Consider the following 23,777-nt stretch of genomic DNA (forward strand, 5'->3'; position numbering starts at 1 on the left):
CAGTCCTTTTGCTAGGGGCTGGGAATACAAAAACCTGTATCACCTTGCCTTTTGGTCATGCGTAATCAAAGACTACAATTATAGTCCATTGTCAGAGGTGCTTGAAGTCAGACTTGGAATTGGCAAAGATATACTGGCGGAGGAGATCCTTGGAGTTTAATTTGGAGAATGACTAGAAATTAGGCAGCCCAAGAAGGCAGAGGTAAACATTTCATCAGAGGGAGCAGTTTGTGCAAAGGCACTGTGCTGTGGGATAGCCTGATATGTTTAAAGATCAATAGGAAGTTCCAAAAGGTTGGAGTGAAGGGGTAGGGGTAGGGGCCTAGTTGGTGGCAGGAGCTGAGGCAAGAGAGGCAGTTAGGGACCACATCATGAAGGGCCTTGTTAGGTTTATGGCTTACTGGCCGAGCAAAAATCGAGCATTGCTTATGAAGCCTTCAGAAATGGAATCTGAATAGGTCATAGGTTGTTTGCCTACTATGAGTGCTGGAGAGGAGTACCATTTATGACCCTGAGCTCTTCTTATGTTTCAACCTTAAAATCAAGAACAGGAGCTTGGGGGCACCTGCTCCTGGCAAACCCCTTGTCCAGTGACCCTTCCGCACTTCTAAAGACCTGGACTGTTTCTGTAACATCAGTGCCAGTATAGAGTCCATGATCATTAACAAATTGTGAGCACATGAAGGAAAGAATTAATCTTTATTTACCTTTTCATACCCCCTGGCACCTATCACAGTACTTGGCATATAGTGGGTACTCAGTGTTTGTTGACAAAATATTGAACAAAGAGGAGAATAAGACTGGTTGGGAAGACTAGGTATGATATGTTTAATATTAGTAATAATAGCAAGCACATAATACTCTTCTGAGTGACTTACATATATGCCAAGTGATCCAATCCTTATAGAAGGAACTGAGGCACAGAGAAATTAATTAATTTGCCAAAATCAAACATAGGAAGTGGCAGGGCTGGGATTTGAATCCAGACAGTTGATTCCAGAATCCTTGCTCTTAACCACTCCCTTGTATTGCCTCTCAATTAATGTTTTCAGTTCATTTACAAGATTGCTTTTGTGCCCTTGAAAAGGAAGAGAATTGCCGAATGCAAAAATCTACCAACAGGAAGGGTCATGTAGCTTCATCTTAATAGAGCTTGCTTTTGGCAATGAAACTTCAGAAGGTACATTCCCTCTGATTTGAGAAACCAGGTGTTTCCCACTCCACATAATTTTGGTCTCTTCTTTTGAGATGTTGCTTCTTTTGTAGCATCCCACGCTTGCCTTGTCATCAGTGCCAAACCAGCTGCCTTGGGTGGACTACAAGTTTTAGCATGCTTTGACACCTATCAATCTTAGTATTTCAGCAGTTGAGTCCTCCTGTAGTCAGATGACTATTGTCCATTCACATGGAAAAAATGGGATACTTGGCATGGCTCTTAAGTAACTCTTCGTTCATTTGTTTATTCATTCAGCAAATATTTATTGAGCACTTACTTTTTGCCAGTTATGGGCCTACAGCTAAGCTTTGTGCTAGGTGGTAGGAATACAGATGTAAACACAGTCAAGTCCCTGTCCTCATGGAGCTGACATTCTAGAAAGGAAGTGTGGTACAATGGATTGCTTTTGTGTGGCCTTTCTCACCATGGTCTTGTAACTCCCAACTGGGTAATTGGGTGGGACTGTAAATAAGGCAGTTGTGGCCCACCAAGGGGATTGGTCAGTTTAGCTTTAAATTAGAGCCAATTCCAGAGCAGAGAGAGGATCCCACCACCACCAAGGAAGAACAGCCATGCACTGAGAGCGCATCCTTTGGACCCAGGATCCCTGTGCTGAGACGCTCCTGGACCTAGGAGACAGGTGTAACCCTGAAGATGGCGAGAACTGGTGGCAGAGAAGTGGTGGCAGGAGAGACTGCACAGTGTGCTTCCCAGCCCACAGAGCAAGAAAGCTGAGTGCCTTTGGGCAGGAGGCCTGCTGGCAGAATAGGGTGCCTCTGGGCACTGATTGGCAGGGGCTAAAAGAGCTTTGTAACACTTGCCTGAGCAGGACAGGGGTCCAAGCCCAGAGAGAGGTATGCCTGCAAGCACAGCTGGAACAAGGCTATCCTGATGGAAGAACTGTATACTGAGCATCCCTGAGCCTGAATTGTAACCTTTTACTTCCGTAATCAATCCCATAATCATGAGTATTGTCTGTGAGTTCTGTGTGGCCATTGCAATGATTTGTCAAACCCAGCAGAGAAGTAAAGAATGCCGTGAGGAGGATGGTTAGTGTCAGAATTGGTAGAGATGGCAGAAAGAGGAGGCATGTCTGACCTTTGCCTCATAGGAATCAGCCTTGGGCTGTTGATCTTGATTTCCTTTTCCTCTTGTGAAGTTAGAGGAAGTCAGACACCACCCCCAAGTCATTTTTACAGGAAGCGTGCCAGATACTGGTAAGTGCTAAGAAGATACATCAAGTAAGGTAAGGGGCATGAAGGAACCTTGTTATTGTCTGAACTTGGATGGACAGAAAAACTTCTCTGAGCAAAGACCTGAAAGAAGCAAGGGGTTGCTGCAGGCAGATGCCTGAATAGAGAGAATCCAGGCGGAGTGAGTAGCAAGTACAGAGGCCCTGAGACAGGTGCTGGGGAATAGCAAGGCCAGTGTGGTTTGAGTGAAAAGGTTTAGGGGAAGAATAGTAAGAGATGGCGTCTGAGAGGTGGTGCCCAGTCCAAAAGCTAGGGCAAAGGAATAAAATGATCTAACTGATGTTTTAAAAGATTAGAGCACCTTCTTCTGCAACAATTCTTTTCAGTATCTCAGGAAAGCTCTTGAAGTTTTTTGTAGTTTCAAGAATGCTTAGCTCCAGTGTGTATTGGTGGAAGAAGAACTTTAACTTTGGAGAAACTTGTCTTTGGCTACAAACTGAAGGAATTCTCCTTCGTGAGCATTGCAAATGCCAGGTATCATGCCAGAGGGTACTGATAACCCAGTCTTTTCCCACAAGGAGACCTCAGTAGCGTGTGAAACACCCAGAAGTAAACAGGCCATGGACTACAGTGATACGATAGAGCAAGCACAAGCTGCTGAGGGAACACAGAACTGGGGCCACTCAGACTTTTTAGGGCATCAGGAAGGTTACATTGATCAGGTATTAGACTGGCAGAGAGAGAGGAGAAGCGTAATCTATTTTGATATAAAATTGAACCAACTGTGGCCACTGTAGGCTCCACTAACATGGTCTGATTTGTGGGTTCATCAATGCCTTTCTTCTATAGGTGTAGCTCTTGGACATTTGAAGAAAGCTATCCTAACTGTTGGGTGGTCTGTTCTCTGTGCTGTGATGGTACCTTCTGATAGGGAAGGAATATAATGTATAAGCTCAGCCCTTCTGTAATCTTTGTACTGGGAGTTCAAGTTTTTCTCTTGATGTCAAGATTTAAGATGTTTGAAAAGCGTTATTATTTTTCCCAATTTCTTCTTGTTCCCGTCAAAAGCTGTGTTGCTTGAAACTAAATCTTGATAGGCTCTTGCGTCTTTATTGCTCTCTGTGAGAAGTAAACATGATTTAAGTGAACCGCAATGGGAGGGCCTTCCTAGGTACTGCAAGTAAGATGTGCCCCAGGTGACAAGTCCATGGAGCATTCTCCTTTTAATGTGGTGCCCAGAATTCACATACCTGAACTTTGAGGCAAACACCAAGGAAGCTAATGTAACCATCGTGGTTTTTTTCTGTGGCAGGTTAAGTGAGCAAGCCAAGAACATATGAATTAGAGGTCACACTGCCTTTGCTTTTAGGGTTTCTTAGTTTACAAAGTAAAGAGACAGACTTCTAGTTTTGGACAAGATAGAAGACTGACTGAATTTTAACAAAGGAAACTTTAGGAAAGGGGATGAAGATGCATTTGGAAGGTAGAAGCCATGCTTCCTTGATACATACGTCAACTCTGGTACTTTCTCTCCTGGAGTTTTCCAAAGTTGTTTTTTGGTAATCTTGCAGTTTGTATTATCTTTATTTATATAGTCTGATTATGCTTGTAGTGTGCCAGCTGTTTGGAGACTGATATTTTTCCATATTTCTGTTGGCTTCTGTCAAGTGTTAAATTGCTTAAACTGAACTTTTAGTATATCCAAAGCAATCATTATCTTTTTCTCTGCATGGCTTTCAGAAGTAGAAATGATTTATATAATCGAGCCAGCAAAGAGAGCCTTCCATAGTATGGTTTACCAGAATAGGTACATTGACCTTCAGTGCAGGTGACATGAAGATCACATAGAATGGGTTTCTGCCCTCTGGGAGAACTTAGAAACAGAGAATGGAAATATTACACGAGTTCATAGAATAGTAAAGACCTTACATCATCTGTCTGTTGGTCAAGGCTTTTAGAGGTGGAGAGCAACATTGAGTATGTCCTTGGGGTTGGAAGTGAGATAAACTAGCCGTGAGAGTGACTTGTTCAAATTGGATGGATGGAAGAGAGTGGTCACATAGCCTCCCTGTTTCTAGTGTTTGATGAGGTGTCTCTCCCGCACTGGCCTGCAGGATAGCAACATTACAAGTTGGTTTTGGGAACTTGACCTGAACAGGTTTCTTTCATTTTTGCTGTTCTTATACCTGGATGGGAGTCACTGGGTGGTGCGAACACTTAAGCACCAGCTACTAACTGAAAGGTTGGTGGTTCAAAACCAACCAGAGGCAGCTAGGAAGAAAGTCCTGGTGATCCCCTTCCAAAAGGTCACAGCCGTTGAAAACTCTGGAGCACAGATGTACTCTGAGACACGTGGGGTTGCCGTGAGTCGGAACTGACTCGGTGGCAGCTGGTGTTTTGTTGTTGTTTAATCTGGATGATATCTGCAAGGCCATATTAAAATTCTGATCCACACTTCATAGGATTTGGTGCCAGTGACAGAGGTGTTGAGTAAGGTTCATGAACATACTTCTTTTTTCAAGTCTCTTCTTGTTGGTCCTGAATGGCTGATTGCAGATGGGCTTGGTACAGTCTGATGCATAAATCACTTAACAGCCTTGTGGCAAGCAGGAGACCATTCCAGCTGATCTCAACTAGGATTGCAATAACCAGCTCCTCTCTCAGCCATACCTTCCCGGTGGCAGAGGGATTTGAGAATTGACCTTGAAAGGAAAGTCCGTTTCCAGCCAGGATGCTTCTGCCTATCCTGACTGTGGAATTAGTGCCCAGCAGTCAGAGCTGGCCTTATACTGAGACCTAAGGCAGAAACATGGCCCATTCAGCATAATGAAGTAGAACATGGGTGGCAAAGACAGACACCGACGGGGTTCTAGGCCAGGAAGCTTTGGTCTGCTAGATATTGAAACATGGGCTCAAAACTAAACCTAGAGGGAGGCAGGCAAAATGCTGAGGAGCATCTGCATGTTCCGTAATCCTGGGCTGGCTTTCAGAGTTTTGTTATTGGACTGAACAAGCTGAACTTTAATGTATGTACTCAGACCTAGCTCCGACTTGTTTCTCAGATTTCAGCTCTCATCTTGTAAATACTAAACCTGCAAGTAGAGGTAGCCATTATATTGTTGCCTGTTTGAAGGTCACCCAAGGAATTCCTTCTAGGACTGAATGTCTTCTACCGTTAATGCCAGAGGCATGAAAGCCTCTGCTGGCGTTGGGGTCAGGATGTCCTGGGTCAAAGGCAGCAGCAACTTACTGAGTCTTGAAAAACAGCCCCTAAAGAGTTCACCTTTTCTGGGATTTCTCTTCACTTACAAGCTGCAAGTTTGTCTAATAGATGTACAACTTGATTAAATGCCAGTGCATCACAGATGCGATTATATTTAAAAACAAGCTTCTTCTTCTAATCTCTCTGCCATCACTGATTAATTAGACACTTTGAACTATGCCCAACTGTTTGAAAGCTGTGAAAAATACAACCTGCATAGTTAAAATTTCTGCACAAGCTTATTTCCTCATTTGTGCCTGTATTCTTTTTTAAACCATTTTTTTTTTTAAGCGTAGTATGTATTTATACATGTTTCCAAACACACAATCTGGCTATTTTCTTATCATGATTAGAAATCCCTTCACTGTTGGCCAAGAAATAACACTCACCAAGTTTTAAAATCAAATCACAAAAGTATTTGAGAGACCAATTGAATAATTTAGGTTTACCTTCAGATTGTTGCTGCCACTGGTCACAATTTGAAAATTTTTGTTTTTTCTTTTAAATCTTGCACTAATGCCTCAGAAAGGTTTGTTGTTGTTTTTAATGGTGTCTCTTTATTGAGGTTTTATAATACTTTTATACCTACCAGGAGTAGGGGGGCAGGTTGGTTTGGGGTGTAGAGACGATCTCATTTTATGACATGTAATTATTAGCTATATATCTGGCACCATGTTTTTCAAGTAATTTCCAGTCTGTCTTTTCTGTTATAGAGCCATCTTTTCAGGTAAATTAGCACTGAGAGCCCTACTTCACAAATGAAGAAGCCCAGGCAGGGAGTCTCTGAAATTGGTCCCTGGTGACTCACACGGAGTGTACACTGCTTGTGGGGCTGGGACGTCTGGACATGCTGAAGAAGATCAATTTAAATATTTCTATATCCGTAGGCAGGAACTTTCATCAATGACACATTCATACTCATGCTGGCCCTTGAATTCTGAATCCTGCGTAGCTAAGTCTCATGGTCCTCAGTCCCTAGAAACAGCTGTGTTTTGGACTATCTTTTCTCCCTTCAATTTGATGTATCCAAAGGGGGACAAGTAACAGTTCTTCCTGCTTTGACGACTTATTCCCGTTTGACCTTACCTTTTTAAAAATACATAGTATTTATACATTTCTTCCCACTACCTAATCTGCCCCCCTGAATTCCAAACCACATTTTGTCCTTGTCCAGAAAAGCCAGACTGAATCAAGATCTTTACCCCTAGATTTTTCCCTTTATTGAGAACGAGGAAACTCTCCACCCCTTTCTATTTTGATGGATGTGAAGAAAGCAAAGCACAGTCGAAAGGCTATTGGTAGTTGTACAATCCTGATTTTTATTGACTTCTTCTTCCCTCACCCTCCTAGGTAACAGGTTGCCTGATTGCTGTGGCTAAAACAGATCGTGAAGTTCAAGTGCGCAGAGCTGCCATCCACGTGATTGTGCTTCTGCTTCGGGGACTCAGCCAGAAAGCTACTGAGGTAAGTCAGTCTCTTGCCATTTGCAGCTTCTCTACTTCTTTGTCCTTTGTCTGTTTACTAGACTTCCTTTCATTAGCGCAGGCCTCAGACCTTTCCCTAGATAGACTCATGCAGGTGCACCAGTCAGCAGGGATTTTGTAGCATGAAAATTGTCCTGTTTGCATTTCCAGTAAGAATCTCCATTTCCTCTGTAACATATTAGACAAACTACACACTACCTACTGCAGAAAAACCAGAGCACAAAACCAGCTGATGGATATAGGCTCTGAATCCTGCCATTCTCTCTATAGGGTAGATTCCAAGGTAAGCTAGCTGAAACACAGTAACCATGTCTCTGTAGTCTGAACTTTAATAATGTGTATTTCTGAGTTATTTAATTTTTCCTGTTGAATTAGTAAAGGGCCTCGTTCTAAATATTTCCTTTCTAGTGGTAAGTTCAATTCATGGGATTTTAGTTGTTGCATAAATTAAACTTTATTCCTCCTCTAAGTGGGACCCACCAGTAAGTGGGAGAGGCTAGATTTCTCCCCAGGGTATGGCCAATACAGGAAGAAAGTATATATGTCCATATGTGTGCTAAGAATGAGTGACCCCTAAATTAATTTTCCTCTTGATTTTAATGGAAACTTGTTCCCAGTTGACTTTATGGAGATGGTTTACGTTAATAATTTACTTACCGGCATTAACAATGCCAGGATGTGGCTGGCACATCAGTATTTAACTATGTGTCAGTGAAGCCATTATAAGAGCAATTGCTTTGTCAGAAAAACAGACTTTATTTATGCTAGAATTTTGCCGTATCAAGTTCCTGACTCCATCTTTGTACAAGCTTAAACTCATTAATTATCCCCTTCTTCCCGTATACATCCACATTTTTTCTTAAAATATCTACTTGCTATTGTTCTGGCCAGCAGCTAGATGATTGAGGTTCCAAATGGCCCCTTCCCTGGGCTTTATCCTCAGCTGCATTTCCCTTTCTCATCTGCTATTGTAAGTTTAGGTTTTGGATTAAATGTGTTTATCTGGTAGAAACATGTTCAACTGCAAGTTACAAAAACTCTAACTACAGTGGCTTAAACAAGTAAGGCTTTGTTTTTCTCATATAACAAGAAATTTGTAGGTAGGTAGGGCAGGTATTGATTTAGCAACTGAGTGTCATCTGGGCCAATATTTCTATAATCCTCATAGCCTTTGTCTCATGGCTACAAGATAGCTTCTGTAGCTCTGGCCATTATGACTGATTTAAACTAGGAAGAAGGAGGATAGAAGTACAGCAGCCCAATTGTTCCCTTTTTTGGGGGAAGAAAATATTTTGCCAGAACCCTCCAGCTGACTTCCTTTTTATTTCATTGGCCAGAACAGTCTTATATAACTTTTCCTAGCTGCAAGGTAAGCTGGGAATGGATTTCACTGACAACATTTCCACTGTGAGCAAAATTGAATTTTAGTTAACCAGGAAGATGGCGGGAAATAGATGTTATGTAATCAACTAATAGTGTCTGGTGCAAAGAGGAAGGGGAAGGATGATCATCAAAACTCCTGAAGCAATAGCATTGCTCAGTAACTGGGAACACTCACCTGGAGGGGTTAGAGTTCCAGGTTATTATCCAGGACTTTGATGGCGGTGGGGAGCACATAGATCATAACTCGGTAATTCATATAGTCAAATAAATTGCTATAGTGTACACATAGCTCTTGTTGAGAACCTTATGTACAAGAGGGAGTAAGAAAGAGTCAATGTTTTTCATCCATTGTCAAAAACCTACAAAACTCCTGACAAACAAACCATGTTTATGTAAGATATTAACAATAGGGGAAACTGGTAAGAGCCATGTGGGCACTCTCTGTACTATCTTTGTGACTTTCTGTAAATCTAAAATCATTTCAAAATAAAAAGTATATTTAAAAATATGAGTTATCACACTTTTAAAAATCTACAAAACCGAGCGCACACACAGTGTGTGTGTGTGTGTGTGTGTGTGTGTGTGTGTGTGAAGCACAGCAAAATATCTAGTTAGCAAAGTGAGAAAAGAAATAGAAAAAAACTCATCCAGATTTCTCACATCCATGAGTAGCCAACAAAAGCAACACCGCTTGTCTCACCAGTACTAAAATAATTTGTGGCCAGGGAACATTTCTGTCACTTTCAAAAAGCCATGTGAATGAAAATTCTCTTGCCTATTCTCCAAACCATCTCTGGTCTGCCCTGATTGAAACTTATAAATGGTGCTTACTCAGTGAATAAAGAAAAGGAAATGGGATGGCATGAATGATGATTCCTCTTTCTGGTGCATCCTTGAGACCAGGTGTGTTAAATCTTGTAATCGTAGGTGTGATTATAATCAGGGGCACTTGAATGAGAAACGGAGATAACCACAAAGCTTTCAATCTGAGGTTTCTCTTTACTGCTCTGTTTTGCCCTCAGGAACAGCTGAAATGAAAATGCCACTTTGTTGATGAAGTTTTGTTTTTGTTTTTTTCTCTTTTTTCTTTCTAATCACTGTCTCTCAAGCCAGAGAATGCCAAGAGATAATACCAGGTTTCAGTGAATTCTCTGTTGCTTGTAGATGTGCTGACCACAGCTTGAAAAGGAGGTAGAGAGTCCAGTGAGAGGGAGAGGTTCAGAAGGTTGGGGTCAGAAAAGAAAGCCATCACCACCCCCAACTTGTGAAGTAGTTTTTCTTCTCCCATTTGAAGAGCTCTGTGCACTTAGCACAACATTCACATTGCAGGGAAATGCTGCATTCGTTTTCTTATTGAAAATAAGTCATTTTCTCTGCTGAGCCTTGTTTTGGTCTCATGACCATATCTGTTTCTTAACTCATTCCCAAGCATAGCCTGAGGCCTAGTGGAAGGCAAAGGGAACCCTGTCTAAACCCATTCTACCTTGCCATTGAGTCAGTTCCAAATCATGGCAACCCAATGTGTGTCAGAGTAGAAGTGTTCTCTTTAGGGTTTCAGTGGCTGATTTTCGGGAAGTAGATCACCGAGCCATTCTTCCATGGTGCTTCTGAGTGGACTTGAACCTGCATCCCTTAGGTTAGCAGCCAAGTACATTAACCATTTGCACCACCCAGGGCCTCCCATTCTATCTTACCCTTGCTGAAAAACGCCCAGGAGAGGGAATATGTAGGTTTAGATCTGTATTTTCTGTCAGCTTCAGAGTTAAGAACAGTCATCTATACCATGCAGAAGTCGAGCTGAGTAACAGAATGAGAAAAGTGTGTATAACTATCCAGTTCTTCCAGAGTTAGGTCTTTGCAAGGTTACTTGTTTAAGTATTGTAAGCTTTTACAGCTTCCATATTCATAAGTTTATTCCAAAGCAATAATGAATAATTGGGGCAGCAATGACTGAACTAATATCCTACCAGACTTACCCTCTTTCAGATAACAACCAGGAAATCTGGATATAATATAATAAGCAGTTAGCTGAAGACACTAGAGAGTGATCTGAATCAGGCAGCCTCTCTTGAGGAGTCCATGCTTAGAGGAGAGCCAATGTATAGAATGAGTTCCCATTTTCTTGGATTTCAGCCTAGGGACAAGTATATGGTGAGATATATAATGCAGCAGGGGCACTGGTGGAAAAATCAGTCTTTTAGGCCTGGGAAACCAGGAGATTGAATCTGGGGAAACCACAGCTGCAGGAGAGAGAGGGAATCCTAGAAGGCAAAGATCCAGGGAAAGGATTCCCAAATTCTTTCTGCCTACATCTCTGGCCGAAGCCTGAACCAGCCAAGATAATGCCTGCTAAAACAAAAGAAGCTATACTCATTGGAGAAAAAGAACATAACCCAGAGTCCATAATTTAACATTCCTAGTGTCCAGGATACAACCCAAAATTACTCAGTATATGAGAAACCAGGAAAGTGGAACATACTCTCAAGAGAAAACAAAATTAACTGAGACCAACCCCAAAATGATCCAGATGTTGCAATCATCAGATAAGGAATTTAAAGCACCTATTATAACTATATACTATCCTCAAGCAGTAAAGAAAAATATGCTTACAATTAATAAAGATAAGAAATCTCAGCAAAGAAATGTTAAAAATAAAAAGAACCAAATAGAAGTTCTAGAACTAAAAGTTACAATAGCTGAAATAAAGAAAAAAAATCACATGGGATTAAAATCAGAATGGAGATAACCAAGGAATGAATGAATAAACTTGAAGACAGAATAATAGAAATTATCTAATGTAAAGAACAGAAAAAAAGGTTTTTAAAATTAGTGATTTTAGGTCACACGACAACTATGAGCCCAAGAGACAGAAAGGGCCACATGAACCAGAGTCTTACATCATCCTCAGACCAGAAGGACTAGATGGTGCCCGGCCACAACCGATGACTCCCCTGAGAGTGATCACAACAGAGAACCCCTGAGGGAGCAGGAGATCAGTGGGATGCAGACCCCAAATTCTCATAAAAAGACCAGACTTAATGGTCTGACTGAGACTAGAGGAATCCCGGCAGTCATGGTCCCCAGACCTTCTGTTGGCCCAGGACAGGATCCATTCCCGAAGACAATTCATCAGACATGGAAGGGACTGGACAGTGGGTTGGAGAGAGATGCTGATGAAGAGTGAGCTACTTGTATCAGGTGGACACTTGAGACTGTGTTGGCATCTCCTGTCTGGAGGGGAAATAGGACGGTAGAGAGGGTTAGAAACTGGCAAAATTGTCACAAAAGGATAGACTGGAAGGGCTGACTCAGGGGAGAGTAAGTGGGAGTATGGAGTAAGGTGTATATAGGCTTATATGTGACAGACTGACTTGATTTGTAAACATTCACTTAAAGCTCAATAAAAATTATTTTAAAAAAAGGAAAAAAGTGATTTTAATGTCTATGAACTGTAAAAAAAAAAAAATGTGATTTGAGGTTGACCGTAGTTCTGGATTTATCAAGATAACTACTACCTGCAGTCCTTTACATAATTTATTGAAAAGTTGATGTCTTAGAAGGATTGTAAAGTATTTGAGAACTTTGCACATAGGTTTATAGTCGGTTTATAGGTTTATAGTTAAGTACTGGAAGTGCTTTATGTTGAAAATCTTTCCCTTGCTTTTTAATATTAAAAGGTAATTCCCAGTGTATGACTTTTCTTCCTTCTAATCCCTAATTTTAGATTAAAAAATAATAATATATTCTTTACCTTGTCCAGCAGGCGATCAGTAGTAGATTTCAGAATTCATTATTTCAAGATGACGAATAAGCCTTAATATCAGATGTTGTTTTTAGGTGCCTTCGAGTTGGTTCCGATTCATAGCAATCCTGTGTACAACAGAACAAAACGCTGCCAGGTCCTGCACCATTCTCATGATCGTTGTTATGCTTAAGCCCATTGTTGCGGCCACTGTGTCAGTCCATCTTGTTGAGGGTTTTCCACTTTTTCGCTGACCCTCTACTTACCAAGCATGATGACCTTCTCCAGGGACTGGTCCGTCCTGATAACATGCTCTGAGGAACATTCTGGCTGTACGTTGGCAGATTTGTTCATTCTTTTGGCAGTCCATGGTGTATTCAGTATGCTTCATTAACACCATAATTCAAAGACATCAACTGTTTTTCTGTCTTCTTTATTCATTGTAGAGCTTTCACATGCATATGAGGCAATCAAAAACACCATGGCTTGGGTCAGGTACACCTTAGTCCTTAAAGTGACATCTTTGTTTTTTAACACTTTAAAGAGATCTTTTGCAGCAGATTTACCGAATGCAATGCATCTTTTTATTTCTTGACTGCTGCTTCCATGGGTGTTGGTTGTGGATCCAAGGAAAATGAAATCCTTGACAACTTCAGTCTTTTCTGTGTTTATCATGATGTTGCGTATTGGTCCAGTTGTGAAGATTTTTGTCTTCTTTATGTTGAGGTATAATCCATACTGAAGGCTGTGGTCTTTGATCTTTTTCAGTAAGTACCTCAAGTCCTCTTTGCTTTCAGCAAGCAAGATTGTGTCATCTGAATATCACAAGTTGTTAATGAGTCTTCCTCCAATCCTGATGCCTTGTTCTTCTTCATATAGTCCAGCTTTTCAGATTATTTGCTCAGCATACAGATTGAATAAGTATGGTGAAAGAATACAACCCTGACATACACCTTTCCTGACTTTAAACCAATCAGTATCCCCTTGTTCTGTCTGAACAACTGCCTCTTGATCTATGTAAAGATTCCTCAGCACAATTAAGTGTCCTAGAATTCCCATTCTTTGCAATGTTATCTGTAATTTATTATGACCCACATAATTGAATGCCTTTGAGTAGTCAATAAAACACAGGTAAACATCTTTCTGGTATTCTCTGCTTTCAGCCAGGATCCATCCGACATCAGCCATGATATCCCTGGTTCCACGTCCTCTTCTGAATCCAGCTTGAATTTCTGGCAGTTCCCTGTCGGTGTACTGTTACAACCACTTTTGAATGATCTTCAGCAAAATTTTACTTGCATGTGATAGTAATGATATTGTTCAATAATTTCTGCATTCAGTTGGATCACCTTTCTTGGGAATAGGCATAAATATGCACCTCTTCCAGTTGGTTGGCCAGGTAGCTGTCTTCTAAATTTCTTGGCATAGACAGGTGAGCAATTCCAGCTCTGCATCCATTTGTTCAAATACTCAGTTGGTATTCTGTCAATTCTTGGCTTTGTTTTTTGCCAGTGTCTTCAGTGAAGCTTGGATTTCTGTACCTTCAGTACCACTGGCTCTTGATCATATGCTACCTCCTGAAATGACTGAACACTGACCAATTCTTTTTGGTACTGTGACTCTGTGTGCTCCTTCCACCTTCTTTTGATCCTTCCTGCGTTGTTCAGTATTTTGCCCATAGAATCCTTCACTATTGCAACTCAAGGCTTGATTTTTTTCTTCACTTCTTTCAGCTTGAGAAATGCCAAGCATGTTCCTCTCTTTTAGTTTTCTAACTCCAGATTTTTGCATATTTCATTATAATACTAAATGTTCTGTTCGGCTCTTTTACTGCATCTTTCTTCCGTTCGCTTTAGGTACATGATGTTCAAGAGCAAGTTTCAGAGTCTCTTCTGACATCCCTTTTGGTCTTTTCTTTCCTGTCCTTTTAATGACCTCTTGTTTTCTTCAGGTATTATGTCCTTGATGTCCTTCCACAACTCATCTTGTCTTTGGTCATTAGCGTTCAATGTATCAAATCTGTTCTTGAGATGATCTCTAAATTCAGGTGGGATATACTCAAGGTCATACTTTGGCTTTCATGGACTTGTTTTAATTTTCTTCAATTTCAACTTGAACTTGTATATGAGCAATTGATGTCTGCCCTGCAGTCGGGTCCTGGCCTTGTTCTGACTATAGTTTCTCAAAAATAAGAAAGACTGGAAGAATGAATCTTTGAGGAGGAACCGTTTGGATTATTTATTAATTGATGGTTGACTCAGCTGTTCAGCCAAGTACAGGCCTCCACCCTGAAGTAATTTTAATTTTTGTCATTTGAATCTAGTGTTGGACTCTAATGGCAGAAACCTTTTCTTATTAACATCATGAATAGTGGTTTCACTAACATTTGTACAGTAGCAGTTACTCTCTCCTTCTCTGTGAAAGAGAAGGCAAACCCTAGCTTAAAAAATGAAATAGTTTGTATACGATGCCATCCTTTTTTTAATTACAGGAGTTACACATGATCCATTCAAAAGATTTACTGTGTATATCCTAGGTTCACCTTGTATCTGTCTGTCCAGACTAAATGAAAAGTAGAACCTGAAGAGGATATGGTTTTTAATTTTTGATGCAGCACAAATGTCGAGTTATAAGTAATGGACAGACTGAATGGAAAATCTCTTGCCTTTTACTGGTGTTGTTTTATCCTGAAAGTTATTTTAATAATATTTGTTGGGTTTTTTTTTGTGCTACATATACAGTAAACTGGCCCAGTTTCTTTCCCAGAGCTAGTTCCACAGACATCGCTCCTTTTAACAGATAGAAGGTTCTGTGTGAGGAACAAATGAAAAGAACATTTATGCAAAAAGGACTGGGATCCAAATAATAACTCCTCTGTAAACTTTGGAAAAGTGCTTGGGAGAGCCCTTCCAGGACTGAAATCAAAGAGCGTGTCCACTTCCTCAAAGCGTATATCTGCAACCAGTTGACCATCTTCTACTACTGGCTAGAGCCTTCACACTCTAAAAACTCTCCATAAATTGCTCAAGATGCCACTGATACTTCACTCAGCTGCCCCTGTTGCTCTCTGAAGCAGATGTTAGTGAGCATCCCATCTGACATGCAGGCAGAAGACAAATCCTACTTGAAGGCCTGAGGGCATAGGTGTTTTCAGTGTTGATATTGTTAATAATGGGCATTTAATAAGAATTCAGTATTTGTTCGATGCTATTTACAGTGTCAAGAGAGATGGGGTATAGAGGAATTTTGCAAGTTTATAAATTGTCTCTTTCCCTCAAACTTCCTTCTCCACTCACGTTATGTATCCTAATTGTTACTGCTACATTTCAGTCTTAGAAGAAAATACCCTACAGATTCCATAGACCTCATCCTTTTGTGCTTACTTTTTCCCATTTCATTATTGTGCATCTTTAGAAGATCGTGTTCTATGTGAGATTTCTCTCTCTCTGTCTTTCTCTCTTTATTTTTCCTTTGAGAGTACTTGCCACATCCTCTAGCCTCAAGAAACCAAGAGAAGCAGTGTTTCTGATATGCTTACCTTGAAGGAAATTCATTCTGACACTTAAATATAAAACATTATTGAAGGAGCATAGAATAATTTTTGGATTATTGGGCTTCAAATTCTGGTCTTGGCCACTATTATGAGAATTCAAGAAAAGGTTTAAACATAGAAGAAAACATTCTTTGATGGTTACCACGGCGGGGAGGGAGGAAGAGGGGAATCCACTAACTAGATAGTAGACAAGAATTATCTTAGGTGAAGGGAAAGACAACACACAATACAGGGGAAGTCCACGCAACTGGGCTAAGCCAAAAGCTACGAAGTTTCCTGAACACAACCAAACACTTTGAGGGACAGAGTAGCAGGGGTGTGGGGGTCTGGGGACCATGGTTTCAGGGGACATCTAGGTCAACTGGCATAACAAAGCTTGTTAAGAAAACATTCTGCATCCCACTTTGGTGAGTGGCATCTGGCATCTTAAAAGCTAGCAAGCGGCCATCTAAGATGCATCAGTTGGTCCCAACCTACCTGGAGCAAAGGAGAATGCTGGACACCAAAGACACAAGGAAAATATTAGCCCAAGAGATAAAAGGGCCACATAAACCACAGACTCGATCTGCCTGAGACCAGAAGAACTAGATGGTGCTCAGCTACCACTGACAACAGCCCTGACAGGAAACACAACAGTGAGTCCCTGACAGACCAGGAGAAAAGTGCAGTGCAGCACTCAAATTCATGTAAAAAGACCAGACTTAATGGTCTGGCTGAGACTAGAGGGACCCCAGAAGACATGGCCTCCAGACTCTCTGTTAACCCAGAACTAAAACCATTTCCAAAGCCAACTCTTCAGACAAAGATTAGACTGGACTATAAGACATAAAACCATACTCATGAAGAATGTGCTTCTTAGCTCAAGTAGATTAAAAAAAAAAAACAAAAGAAAACACGAGACTAAATGGCCAGCTCCTGTCCGGAGGTGGGATGAGAAGGCAGAAAGGAATAGGAGCTGGTTGAATGGATTTGGGAAACCTAGGGTGGAAAAGGGGAGTGTGCTGTCATGTTATAGGGATTGCAACTAGGGTCACATAACAATATGTGTATAAATCTTTTTTTTTTTTTTAATGAGAAATTAACTTGAGCTGTAAACTTTCACCTAAAGCACAATTAAAAAAAAAAAAAGTGTGGTCTTGGTGCAAATCTCTTAACCTTTGTGAACCTCATTTTCACATCTGTCCTACCTACCTGACAGAAGTGTGACAAGAATTAGGTGGGATAATGTATCTGAAACTCTGCAAACTGTGAAGGTTATAAATGTAAAAGATGATAATGATTACTACCAATTGTTATTGCCGCCGCCGCTGCCACCACCACCACTGCTACTACCTGGTCCATAAATTTGGTGGGCTTTTTAAATAATTTTTTTAAGCCACCAAAGATTTTATATTCAATCTGAATGAATAAGCAACTGATTTCAGGGCTGGAAGTTTTAGTACCTTACGCTTTATTGTGCCAGTCTCTGGCCATTGGTCATCTCAGACTTTGGAAGATAGACTTTACTTAAATGGAATTCAGGCTTCTGACTCAGACCAGGGATCTTATGATTGCATATACCACCTCTTTCTTTCTCATAATACTGACTCTACTGGGGAAATGTATAGGAACTTAGATACTTTGTAGTTATTGAACCAAAAAGAACTTAGCATATGTTTGGACTTGATTTGACCTCTCACACTATTTTTTTCTCTTTATTATCTCCTGTAGCAAGCTGTGGATATAGTACCACAAAATAATAACGCTAGCTGCTTTCAGTTCGAACTAGCTTTAAAGAAAGGGAACTTTTTAGCTTACAGAATCCAAAGAAGGGCTGAACAACCATGTTGTGCGAAAAGCAGAGATGGAAGTAGGGGTCACTGATTCTTAGAAACTGAAACTGAAATGCTCCATCTATTGTCTCTGCTCCTTTCACATTTCAGCTTCATGCCCTTACACTCTAGCCCAGCTTCCTCCCTGTAGCAGCAGCATAACCACTGACAGTGGCCCGATGTTGCATCTTATATCCGATGCTCAGATTCCCAGTCTGACCCCAGATGCAAAAATTCCAGGGAAGAGACTTTATGTTCCTGCTAAAATCATGTGCCCATCCCCAGATCAACCAATCTGGTTGGCCCAGCTAGGGAGCGTGGGAGTCCTGGTTTATGTAAAAGCACGTTCGGCCTCCACAAAGTCATTTGTGAGAGATGAGGTTGGAGTAAGGGCCTATGACAATGGGACAGTCCCATAGATATCCTCAACAGTTACTTGGCCAGATCCATATGAGGTTAGTGATGGATTTAAGAAATAAAGCTGAAAACATTAGGACTCAGTACCTTACTATGACTGCTAAACTGAAATGCTCAGCCTTTTCTTGTGATAACATAAATGACAGTTTAGGAGGCCTAACATTTAAAACTGCTCCATTCCTGTCTTTTCTGCATAATCATTTACATAGATCTACATATGTTAGAACTTCCTTGCTTTGCACTTCTGCATAGCCTGTAAACTCTTTGCCATGGATTCTGACTCACAGCGACCCTATAGGATAGAGTAGAACTGCCCCATAGGGTTTCCAAGGCTGTAATCTTTACGGAAGCCTACTGCTACATCTTTTACTAAAAAATTTTACTAGTGGCTGGTAAAGTTCGAACTGCCAGCTTTTTGGTTAGCAGCCAAGTGCTTTAACCACTGTACCACCAGGGCTCCTTTTTCTTCTGCATCAAAATCACAATACCTTATTTTCTACAAGATAGCATTCTACTTATCCTTCTTATTCTGATCTAAAATGACCAAGAAAAAGGTGATCTCATTCAAACATTTCACTTCACAGAATTTTAGACTGTTAGAGCTGGAAGGGACCTTTGTTGTTGTTCGTTACTGTGTTATGATCCAGAAGGTTTTCACTGGCCAGTTTTCAAAATTAGATTGCCAGTCTTTTCTTCCTAGTCTGTCTTAGTCTGGTAGCTCCACTGAAACTTATCCACCACTGGTGACTTTGTGGGTATTTGAAATACTGGTGACATAGCTTCCAGCATCATAGTTGCAACATGTAAGCCATCACACTATGACAAACTGACAGACTATGGTGGGAAAAGACCTTAGAGATGATTTAATTTATATTTCACAAAAATTTCCCTTGGCAGAAAATTCCTCAACATAATAAAGGGCATTTATACAAAGCCAATAGCCAACATCATCCTAAATGGAGAGAGTCTGAAAGCATTCCCCTTGAGATTTGGAACCAGACAAGTATGCCCTTTATCACAACTCTTATTCAGCATTGTGCTGCAGGTCGTAGCCAGAGCAGTTAGGCTAGATAAAGAAAGAAAGGGCATCCAGATGGGCAAAGAAGAAGTAAAAGTATCTCTATGTGCAAATGACATGGTCTTATGCATAGAAAACCCTAAGGAATCCTCAAGAAAACTACTGAAACTAATAGAAGAGTTCAACAGAGTATCAGGATACAAGATAAACATACAAAAATCAGGTGGATTCCTCTACACCAAAAAAAGAACATCAAAGAGGAAATCACCAAATCAATACCATTTACAGTAGCCCCCAAGAAGATAAAATACGTAGGAATAAATCTTACCAGAGATATAAAAGACTTATACAAAGAAAGCTACAAAACACCTCTGCAAGAAACCAAAAGAAACCTACATAAGTGGAAATAACATACCTTGATCATGGATAGGAAGACTTAGCATTGTAAAAATGTCTATCCTACCAAAAGCGATCTATAGATAAAATGCAATTCCGATACAAATTCCAGTGACATTTTTTAATGAAATGGAGAAACAAATCACCAACTTCATATGGAAGGGAAACAGGCCCCAGATAAGTTAAGCATTAATGATAAAGAAGAACAGAGTGGGAGGCCTCACTCTACCTGATTTTAGAACCTATTATACTGCCAGAGTAGTCAAAACAGCCTGGTGCTGGTACAACAACAGATACATATACCAATGGAACAGAACTGAGAATCCAGACATAAATCCATCCACATAGGAGCAGTTGATATTTGACAAAGGACCAAAATCATTTAAATGGGGAAAAGACAGTCTTTTTAACAAATGGTACTGGCATTACTGGTTATCCATCTGCAAAAAAATGACACAAGACCCATACCTCACACCATGCACAAAAACAAACTCAAAATGGATCAAAGACCTAAATATAAAATCTAAAGCGATAAAGATCATGGAAGAAAAAACAGGGACAATGTTAGGAGCCCTAATACATGGCATAAATAATGTATAAAACATTACTGACAATGCAGAAGAGAAACTAGATAACTGGGAGCTCCTAAAAATCAAACACCTATGCTCATCCAAAGACTTCACCAAAAGAGTAAAAAGATTACCTACAGACTGGGAAAAAGTTTTTAGCTGTGACATTTCCGATCAGTGCCTGACCTCTAAAATCTACATGATACTGCAAAAACCCGACTAAAAAAAGACAAATAACCCAATTAAAAAACGGGCAAAAGATAATGAACAGGCATTTCACTAAAGAAGACATTCAGGTAGCTAACATGAGGAAATGGTCACGATCATTAGTCATTAGAGAAATGCAAATCAAAACTACAATGAGATTCCATCTTACTCCAACAAGGCTGGCATTAATCCAAAAAACACAAAACAATAAATGTTAGAGAGGTTGTAGAGAGATTGGAACACTTATACACTAGGAATGTAAAATGGTACAACCATTTTGGAAATTGATTTGGCGCTCTCTTAAAAAGCTAGAAATAGAGCTACCATGGGATCCAGCAATCCCACTGTTTGGAATATATCCTAGAGAAATAAGAGCCTTTACACGAAAGGGTATATGCACACCCATGTTCACTGCAGCACTGTTTACAATAGCAAAAAGATGGAAGCAACCAAGGTGCCTGTCAACAGATAAATGGATAAATAAATTATGGTATATTCACACAATGGAATACTACGCTTCGATGAAGAACAGTGATGAATCTGTGAAACATTTCATAACATGGAGGAACCTGGAAGGCATTATGCTGAGTGAAATTAGTCAGTTGCAAAAGGGCAACTATTGTATAAGACCACTATTGTAAGAACTCAAGAAATAGTTTAAACTGAGAAGAAAACATTCTTTGATGATTAAGAGAGTTGGGAGGGAGGGAGGGAGGGAGAGGAGTATTCACTAATTAGAAAGTAGTCCAGAACTATTTTAGGTGATGAAGGGAAAGACAACACACAATAAAGGAGAGGTCAGCACAATGGGAATAAACCAAAAGCAAAGGAGTTTCCAGAATAAACTGAATGCTTCGAAGGCCAGCATAGCAGGGGCGGGGGTTTGGGGACCATGGCCTCAGGGGACATCTAAGTCAATTGGCATAGTAAAATCTATTAAGAAGACATTCTGCATCCCACTTTGGAGAGCGGTGTCTCGGGTCTTAAACGCTAGCAAGCGGCCATCTAAGATGCATCAATTAGTCTCAGCCCACCCGAAGCAAAGGAAAATGAAGAACACCAAAGACACAAGGTAATTGACAGAAAGGGCCACATAAACCAGAGACTACATCAGCCTGAGACCAGAAGAACTAGATGGTGCCCGGCTACAACCAATGACTGCCCGGACAGGGAACATAACAGAGAACCCCTGTGGGAGCAGGAGAGCAGTGGGATGCAAACCTCAAATTCTCGTAAAAAGACAAGACTTAGTGGTCTTACTGAGACTAGAAGGGCTCCGGTGATCATGGTCCCCAGACCTTCTGTTAGCCCAGGACAGGAACCATTCCTAAAGCCAATTCTTCAGACAGGAAATGGACTGGACAATGGGATAGAAAATGATGCTGGTGAAGAATGAGCTTCTTGGATCAAGTAGGCACATGAGACTATGTTGGCATCTCCTATCTGGAGGGGATATGAGAGGGCAGAGGGCATCAGAAGCTGGCCAAATGAACATGAAAAGAGAGAATGGAAGAAAGGAATGTGCTGTCTCATTGGGGGAGAGCAATTAGGAGTATATAAAAATAGTAAGATATAAATAAATTTTTGCATGAGAGACTGACTTGATTTGTAAATTTTCACTTAAAGCACAAAAAAATTAAAAAAAAAATTCCCTTGGCATACTAACTTCATGAGTTGCTTCTTTTAGTATAGCCTCCATGGTCAAATTTGAAAAATGCTGCATACAACTGTATATTTCTCTCTTGGTGATTCAGTGTATGTTCGCCTATGAAGGAGCCTGAGAAGCTCTGCAGCACAGAAAACTAACGATTTCCTAAACTCATTTACCAAGGAACACTTTTTTCACTATAAGCATGCCAAGTAATATTCCATGGAACATACTTTGGGAAATAATCCAATCTTCATATTTTGTGAATGAGGAAACTAAAGCTTGTGAGAAGACTGGCATTTCCAAAGCTAATGCCAGGAAGAATTAGCATTCATTTCTAGTTGTTACTGGTAGCTTACATTAGCCAAGTGCTAATGAAAGTATAATATCATCTTCCCTCTACATCTTACTTAGTTCACTCATTCACCTGGAACAAGGGTGATGTCATCATCCAGGGTATCTTAGGTAACATCATTAACGTGAGCTGGAGCTCAAGTTAAACACCAAATTAGGTAAAGTCTCATCTGTCAGACGCTTTTCTTTAGAGGCTGTTGGACTCAGTGTACCTTTATTATAACAATTATTTTGTAGTGTCTCCTTTCCTGAACTTAAGTTCATAGCTGCATGCATTTTTTTTTAGTTAATATAATAGCCCCAATTAAATATAAAGAAGAAATAAAAGGATAGAACCTGTTGCCATCAAGCTGATTCCAACTCATGGCAACCTCATGTTTTACAGAGTAGAACTGCTCTATAGGGTTTTCTTGGCTATAATCTTTAACATATGATCAGGAACCAATGGTACCGAGGGAAGAAGTGCAAGATGTCCTGAAGATTATTAGTGAAAAACTAGGCTCTGGGAATTGATGGAATACCAATTGAGATGTTTCAGCAAACGGATGCAGTGCTGGAAGTGCTTACTCGTGTATGCCAAGAAATTTGGAAAACAGCTACCTGGCCGACCAACTGAAAGAGATCCATATTTATGCCTATTCTTAAGAAAGGTGATCCAACCAAATGTGGAAATTATCAAACAATATCATTAATATCACAAGTAAGCAAAATTTTACCAAAGACCATTCAAAAGCAGTTGCAGCAGTATATCGACAGGGAACTGCCAGAAGAAATTCAGGCCAGTTTCAGAAGAGGACATGGAACCAGGGATATCATTGCCGATGTCAGATGGATCCTGGCTGAAGGTAGAGAATACCAGAATGATGTTTACCTGTGTTTTACTGACTATGCTGAGGCATTCGACTGTGTGGATCATAACAAATTATGGATAACATTGCAGAGAGTGGGAATTCCAGAACACTTAATTTTGCTCATGAGGAATCTGTACATGGATCAAGAGGCAGTCGTTCAAACAGAACAAGGGGATACTGCATAGTTTGAAGTCAGGAAAGGTGTGCGTCAGGGTTGTATCCTTTCACCATACTTATTCAGTCTGTATGCTGAACAAATAATCCAAGAAGCTGGACTATATGAAGAAGAACGGGGCATCAGGATTGAAGGAAAACTCATTAATAACCTGCATTATGCAGATGACACAGCCTTGCTTGCTGAAAGTAAAGAGGACTTGAAGTACTTAACAATAAAGATCAAAGACCACAACCTTCAGTATGGATTACACCTCAATTTAAAGAAAATAAAAATCCTCACAACTGGACCAATAAGCAACATCATGGTAAATGGAGAAAAGACTGAGGTTGTCAGGGATTTCATTTTCCTTGGATCCACGATCAACACCCAGGGAAGCAGCAGTCAAGAAATCAAAAGACACATTGCATTAGGCAAATCTGCTGCAAAAACCCAGCAAAAGACCTCTTTAAAGTGTTGAAAAGCAAAGATGTCACCTTGAGGACTAAGGTGCGCCTG

The 23,777-nt window shown here is 40.4% G+C and overlaps 1 protein-coding gene across 1 annotated transcript in view; it reads left to right on the forward strand.

Annotated features, from left to right (window-relative positions):
• The window catches only part of TANGO6 (transport and golgi organization 6 homolog), a 207,689-nt gene that overhangs the window by 155,272 nt on the left and 28,640 nt on the right, over positions 1-23,777 (forward strand). The window contains exon 17 of the mRNA XM_049864569.1: positions 7,022-7,135. Coding sequence (XP_049720526.1) covers positions 7,022-7,135 — 114 coding nt within the window. The remainder of the gene's footprint in view (positions 1-7,021; positions 7,136-23,777) is intronic.

The sequence above is a fragment of the Elephas maximus genome, chromosome 21 (assembly GCF_024166365.1).
Source record: "Elephas maximus indicus isolate mEleMax1 chromosome 21, mEleMax1 primary haplotype, whole genome shotgun sequence".
NCBI classification, from domain to species: domain Eukaryota; kingdom Metazoa; phylum Chordata; class Mammalia; order Proboscidea; family Elephantidae; genus Elephas; species Elephas maximus.